This window comes from Helobdella robusta (assembly GCF_000326865.2).
Source record: "Helobdella robusta unplaced genomic scaffold HELROscaffold_27, whole genome shotgun sequence".
NCBI lineage: Eukaryota > Metazoa > Annelida > Clitellata > Rhynchobdellida > Glossiphoniidae > Helobdella > Helobdella robusta.
In genome coordinates this window covers 147,210-155,362 of record NW_008704392.1, presented here as the reverse complement: position 1 = coordinate 155,362, position 8,153 = coordinate 147,210, and the positions used below count along the sequence as shown (strand labels likewise).

The window sequence follows — 8,153 nt, the reverse complement described above, 5'->3', positions numbered from 1 at the left end:
TATGTATGTATGTATGTATGTATGTATGTATGTATGTACGTATGTATGTATGTATGTATGTATGTATGTATGTATGTATGTATGTATGTATGTATGTATGTATGTATGTATGTATGTATGTATGTATGTATGTATGTATGTATGTATGTATGTATGTATGTATGTATGTATGTATGTATGTATGTATGTATGTATGTATGTATGTATGTATGTATGTATGTATGTATGTATGTATGTATGTATGTATGTATGTATGTATGTATGTATGTATGTATGTATGTATGTATGTATGTATGTATGTATGTATGTATGTATGTATGTATGTATGTATGTATGTATGTATGTATGTATGTATGTATGTATGTATGTATGTATGTATGTATGTATGTATGTATGTATGTATGTATGTATGTATGTATGTATGTATGTATGTATGTATGTATGTATGTATGTATGTATGTATGTATGTATGTATGTATGTATGTATGTATGTATGTATGTATGTATGTATGTATGTATGTATGTATGTATGTATGTATGTATGTATGTATGTATGTATGTATGTATGTATGTATGTATGTATGTATGTATGTATGTAAGGTATGTAAGTATGTACGAATGTACGTACGTATGTATGTATGTATGTATGTATGTATGTATGTATGTATGAGTGAACGTGTGTATGAATGTTTGTATGTATTTACGTATGTTTGTACTATTTTTAGTATCTTAAAGTGTTGTATTGGGAACGATGGCGATGATGATGTTGATGATACAGTACTCTCTTTGAATTCCAACTCTAAATGTTGTTCCTATTGTTAAGTGTGCATGTTCACAAAAATTCATTTCTCAATCTTTCTCTCACTCTCTTTTCTCACATTTTCTCTCTCTTGTTTTTCATTCACCATCCGTCTATCCTTCTCTCCAGAAGACGCACAAAAACGAGCGAAACATTTCCCCATATCTGCAAAGATTGACCGTTACAAACCACAAACACACACACGCACAGAAACACACACGCACACATACACACACACATATATACACAAACACGTACACAAATATATCATAATGAATTCATAAATTCACATTCAATATGATACACTAGATGCACCTACAGCAGAAAAATTATTTAGAGATTATACACATACACATATGTTTGCATATATATATATATATATATATATCATATATACAATATATAAATTTATGTTTGTGTAAAGTTTTGAATATGCCTTATTTCAATATTGAAACTTTCCACTAATAAATGTGCTAGAAATAGGTGATGCTAAAATAAAACAACAATAACAATAATAATAATAATAATTACAATCCCCATAACAAAAACCACAACATTTAAATACGGCACTCTCAAGGTGACGTAGATTGAAGATGATTGAAGGGATGGATGAATGAATTGGTGGATGAACAAGTGAATGAATGAATGAATAAATGAGTGAGTGAGTGAGTGAGTGAGTGATGATTGAAGATGATTGAAGGGATGGATGAATGAATTGGTGGATGAACAAGTGAATGAATGAATGAATAAATGAGTGAGTGAGTGAGTGAGTGAGTGATGATTGAAGATGATTGAAGGGATGGATGAATGAATTGGTGGATGAACAAGTGAATGAATGAATGAATAAGTGAGTGAGTGAGTGAGTGAGTGAGTGAGTGAGTGAGTGAGTGAGTGAGTGAGTGAGTGAGTGAGTGAGTGAGTGAGTGAGTGAGTGAGTGAGTGAGTGAGTGAGTGAGTGAGTGAGTGAGTGAGTGAGTGAGTGAGTGAGTGAGTGCGTGAGCGAGTGAGCGAGTGAGTGAACGAACGAACGAATGAATGAATAATTAAAAGAGTTACTAATGAATAAATAAATAAACACGATCCCTGTTAGACAAAGAAATAAACAACCAAGCAAAACAACTGACTGACTTAATATTAATTTTACGCTTTCTCTGACATTTATAACTATAACTGCGTCATCTTCATAATCATCATCATCATCACTACCATCATCGCCAGCAGCAGCAGCACACCCACCTTTTATTATCTTCTGGGATTGTTTTATCCTGGTACAACCAGGTGAGAGAGGGACTCCCAGAAGCATCTTCATCTTCTTCATCATCCTCTTCTTCCTCTTCTTCAGCATCTTCTTTCTCAACGTATTTTTTGTACGTGCACGTTAGAGTAACGTTGTCGCCCGCATTCATCGACACCTGGCTCGGTTCGACCACAATTTCATCCCCAACTGTAAACACAAATGTAAGCATTTATTATTACAGCGTTACATTTGCAGTCTTAATTATGATCGTAATTATAATTAAATAAATACATTAATAATAACAACAACAATAATTAAAGGAATAATAATAATAATGATAATAATATAAATAACAATGATGAGAATCATCATCACTGTCGTCATCATCGTCATAATCATTTGAACGGTGAAAGCTGGTGCAGTGGGTCCTTGTGTGCCGGCATGTCGTTCGTACGATCCCGCGTACATTTTAAATATACGTATACACACACACACACACACATATATATATATATATATATATACATATATATATATATATATATATATTTATATCTGACGAAGACGGTTATGTTACAGCATACACCTGTTTATATACTAATTTATCGATTTGATCATCATCATCATTTGAGCTGCTTGCTCATTTGATAATAACGATGATGATGATGATGGTGATGCTGTGACTAAGACCGTGACGGTAATGATGATGGTGATGATGATGTAGACAATGAAATAATCATATACTGAAACAACACAGCAGCAAACTCATTTGCATGCATAATCATTCTGCTGATCATGTAAAGACACACACACGTGTGCACACATTCACAAGAAAGAAATTTGATGATGATGATGATGAGGAAGATGATGATGATGACTATGACGATAATGATGATCTTCGTTGTTATTTCCATAACTCCACCGAAGCCACAAATATAACCATTATCACACGACCTATACCTGCTAGCCCTTTAATCCGCCATTTATTTATTCATTTCTCTAACCACAATTCTAAATGAAAATTTTATTATTCGTTCACTTTAATTTTGTGTTACGTTCGTTCGTTCGCACACTTATTTGTTCGTTCTTTCGTTTGTTCGTTCATCACTCATTCATTCACTCTCTCTTCCTTTCTTTCCTTCGTTCATTCAATCGCTCATCAACGTAGATGGATCTCTGCTGGAAGCACATGTTTTGCAGTCCACAAATACGGTTCAGACATTCTTTTCATTTACAACCAACCAACAAATACCTACGCGTACCTACCTTTCTGTCTGTAGTAAGTGTAGTAGTGAGGAGGAAGAAACAAAGAGAGAGAGAGAGAGAGAGAGAGAGAGAGAGATAATCAAGAAATAGAGTTATGTTTCGGGAAATCTTCAATAATAATTTTTTGATTTTAGCATTTTAGCAATATTATTTTCACGTTCGTTCTTTGCAAGTTGAAAAAATCGGGGGAAGAAAACGCTGTGAAATCATTTCAACAATCTCTTCATATTAGTCTCACCCATTCGTTCGTTCGTTTGTTTGTTCGTTTGTTTTTTTGTTTGCTTGTTTGTTTCGTTTTTCAACACAACGGCTTCGTTCGTTCTCTAAAAAAAATTCCTGAAAACCTCTTCAAACTTCCAATGTTTCGTCGCCATAGAAGGATAAATCATTATTTCCGTCTCTTGGTTACTTCCTCTTAACACTGTGGCGCATAACTGCATCATATCATGCAGCATCACGTTCACTGCTATCGATTTGAGTCGTGCAATGAAATAAAACTTGTAGGCTCTCAGTTACCGAAACAGACGCGCGCGCTAATTCAATCATATATCCATCCCCAAATTCAATGCACTAACACCGTCTAAACGGGAATTGTTTCCATCAGAAATAATGCTTTGTAGAGTTGTTAATATCAAAATATTGCTAGCAAAGCATTTTAAGTGTTGGCTTTGGTGTCGGCGATACTTATTACTTTTTTGACAGAATAAATCGATAGTCGATACCAAGCTGTTGAACGTCAAGCGGGTATGTTTTTAAAAACTTCTTTGTCACCGCTGGTCTCTTCTATCTTGAAAGGTTCTTCGTTCTTCCTCTATTCAGTAGTCGCTAAAACTACTTCCAAACCTGTTTAGCTTTTTAATTGACCATTTTTTCAACTTTTATGCGTTTTTATGGGTAAAACAATAGTTTCACTTTTATGTAGCACAGATTAAAATATGCAAGATCTTGGTTAGTATTTCCGGCAAAACTTTTAGAAATGAATTTTGTTATTTGTGCCGAGAAAACATTTCAAAGCCGGTAGTACTGGTATTGGTAAGACCATTTTTGGCTACTGTCAACTACTCTGCTGCTTGTAATAGGTTTGCAGCTGCACCAGAATGTCACTACATGTAACAGCTAATGCTTGGTGATACAATTAAAAATCGTTAAATTTTATTTATTAGAAGCGATCATCTAAAGAGAGGTTACATTATAAATTTAATTTTGTCCATAAAAATCATTTAATATTACAGAAAGTTTTTTTTAAGCTAGTTAAATGAAAGAGTAAATAATCGTTAGATATTATCAAATAAAACAAATACTAGAATGATGATAAAAAACTAGTTTTCCTGACAACTAACCGGCCACGCTGACCAAGCAGCAACATCCAAGCAAGCATAGCAGGCGCAACATCATCCTCAACTCTTATCAATTATTTCGCTCCCAATTATAAATAAATTATTACTCAGTATGGAAAATGGAAGCTAAAAACTACTGAAAGGTAAAATTTGTTTCGAACAATTTGCTCCAATAAATAATTTGGTTATAAATTTTGATAAGTTATAATTTAAATAAGTAATAATAAATATATAATTTCAGAGGCAGACCAGCGAACAACTGATGCATCAATGCTTACTGCATGCAATCATCTACCTTAAAACTAAAATGGGTTGCTATCTATACAAATATATATGCATATATTAGTAATTGTTATAATTATCGAATAATCAACTAATTATTATTTTTTAAAACGAATATTATTTTTGATAGTAATGTATTATGTAGTTTACATTTATTTCATAACTTGAAAAATTTAACTTCTAGTAGCGTTAATTGATCGCAGGCTTATGTTGGTAAATGTTAATACTAAGGTGCTCACATATACAACTTATATATTTGCATGTGTGCCATGTATGTTCACTTATGTATTATAATGTTATAACGCACATGCATAAACATTTATATAGATATACAACATGTACGAGGAGTTTGTTGGCCGTGCTTGTTTGTTACGTTGTATTGGATTGAGTTGAGCAAATAATACAATACTTCTCATATTAACAATAGGCATGATCGGATATTTTTTTATAAGCACACGAATAGAGAAACACAGACACACCGCAACAAACAGTAATAATGCTGAACAGTCATTCATTCATTCATTCATTCATTCATTCATTCATTCATTCATTCATGATATTTACGAATAAGTCATTCAGTGATATTTATAAATAATATGTCATGATATCTATAAACCACGAAGAAACTTAAGATTCAACCATGCACGTACAAATATTTTATTAAACGATTAGCCATCGCATTGATTGTTACTTGTGAGAATTGTAGCATTGAACTTCACCTAAAAGGGTTATGTACAAACTGTTTCCTCAAATAAATCACGCTTCCGTGTGCAAGTCAGAAAATGTTTGAAGTTTTGTGGCATTTGAAGGGTTAAAGTTTATCTGACGTCATTTTTGCTGCTGCATCTGATAAAAAATACTTTGGAATTTGACGTGCTATATTTATTTAGTAAGGATTGCACTTGTAAGAGGTTGAATCTTAAAGCATTCGACATCATATCTTCAACACAGGGGATGATGGGAATTCACAGAGAGAATGCAATGGCAGGGATTAATTTTTTGTTTGATTCGTTCGTAGTGTTACAAATGTTCGTTCAAGGTTGATAAACAGGATAAACGTTGGTAAGTCACTACACCCACCACCATCCTTCTATCTATATATACATTTACTCATTGTCTGGCAAGATATCAATTAAAACGATTTTAAACCATGATTTAATTCAATCATTCACGAACGCAATGCCACCCGAACAAAAGTTGAGTTCGATGGACCGACTAGCGACACCACCATCTTTCAATGGCGTTTAACGAGTTGATTCTTGCGATGCGACACCACTATCATGCGGGATAAGCCGGCAATAAATAATTTTCATATGATGAATAATTTAAAAAACACTTCGAACGATTTGAATGAATTAAATGAATGATTTGAACAAATTGAATGAACGAATGAAGATAAAAAAAAATACTAAACTTTTTAACGGCACTCTACAACGCGCCAACCACCATCATCTTCCAATTATGATGTCTCCTGAACAAAAGAGGAAAAAACACATTGAACGAATTGAGCGAGGATTTTTTAAAATTATCCGTTATTTAAAAATTTATTGGCAGCTTTACAATTTTAAAGAATGAATTAATTAATCGTTCGTAAGACTCAAGGGTAGGAGACTGTAAAACTCTCTAAAACTTCAAACCTCTGCAAACCCTTATAGAGTTTCAGAATTTTATAGAGTTATACAGAGTTTTATTAAGTTGCAAAGAGTTTTTTAAGTTTTACAGAGTGAGTTTTGCAGGGATTTACAGTTTTATAGAGATTTCCGTCTTATAGTTTGACAGAGTTTTACAGAATTCTACAGAGTTTAATAGAGTCTTAGAGAGTTTTACAGGGTGAGCTTCACAGGGTTTTACAGAGCTTTAGAGAGTTTTTATTAAGTTTACTGAGTTTCACAGGGTTTTTACACAGTTTTAAAAAGTCAGTTTTACAAAGTTTTAGAGAGTAGAACAAAGTTTTATTGAGTTATAAAGTTATACAGGGTTTTACAGAGTTTACTACCACAATATCTCAAATTCTTCAGCAACGATATTTCAAACACTTCAGAGACAATGGCTCACACTTTTTAGTGTGTGTGGTGTGTTTGTGTAGGTTTACTATGATGCAAAAAATTACTAACAGGATCTGAATTGAAATCATTTTACATTAAGTATAAACTTTGATTTTAATTTTGAGATCACTTTGTGTGATATGATTTTACTCGGCACTGCATTTACTAATATCTTTAGTGCTTGCCTACATAGTTGAAGGAGTTTTCAACATTCCTCATCAAATTATAGAAGCATCACGAGAAGATCAACAAACCTCAACTTACGTATCATAAACATCATGAGCATTTGTCAGAGAGCAGAAAAAATAGCTAACAATATAAAACAAAATAAAATAAAAAACTGAACAAAATTGCGGTCATCATTTTTAAGGACCGACCATCGTTTCCCTCCTTGAAGCGATTTGATAAAAATTATAAAATCGATATAAATAAAGTTTAATCCAGAGTGAGTTTTTTAAACAGGAAAGATAAAATTATCTATTTATTATTTTTTAGTAACAAATAAGGAAGGATTCAAACATTCCTTTCTAAACTACATTCAAATGTACAGTGCCTTCAATAAACTGAAAGAGAAAAGAATAATTGGGCAGCTTTCAATTGAAGCTTTATTTAAATTTGTCGTCCATTTGTACAAGTGATGCGATGCGAATGAATGATGTGCAACATGAAAAGCGATACGAAAATTTCAACGGGAGGTTTCTGATGGTCGGTAGAGTACGTACAAGCGAATGTGTTGATGGTACGTGGTGCGTGCAAACGCAGATGAAACACGCGTCAACGCATATTCATGTTTTTGCGAGTTTAAATAAAAATAATATTAACAATTAATTAATTAATTCTCGCGCTATCATCAAATACTGATGCTATCGTTTACAATCAACATTTAAAAAAAACAACACAAAGTCCAATCCAAATCAGTCACCGCATGCCCAACAGACAATCGATGGTACATATAAGCGAGCTGAATGTAACAATACTACTTTTAGTAACACTCATCTCAACTTCTTCTCTAAACACAGACAATCAATGTTTCTTATACCATCATATTGAGTGAATGTAAACAGATATAAAAAAATATATATATATACATAAATATAATTTAGCGTTAATATGTTTGTAGTTCGTTTTTTCGATTTTTTTTTTGGTGAACGTTTAGTTTATTAAAATTCAAAATAAACATTTTTTCA

At 32.7% G+C, this 8,153-nt stretch overlaps 1 protein-coding gene across 1 annotated transcript in view; it reads right to left on the bottom strand.

Moving 5' to 3' along the window:
* HELRODRAFT_191977 (hypothetical protein) overlaps window positions 1-2,265 on the bottom strand; it is a gene marked incomplete at its 5' end in the record, with an annotated part of 18,635 nt that extends 16,370 nt beyond the window's left edge. Inside the window, one exon of the mRNA XM_009020162.1 lies at window positions 2,036-2,265. Coding sequence (XP_009018410.1) covers window positions 2,036-2,265 — 230 coding nt within the window. The remainder of the gene's footprint in view (window positions 1-2,035) is intronic.
* Between the last annotated feature and the right edge of the window lie 5,888 nt (window positions 2,266-8,153).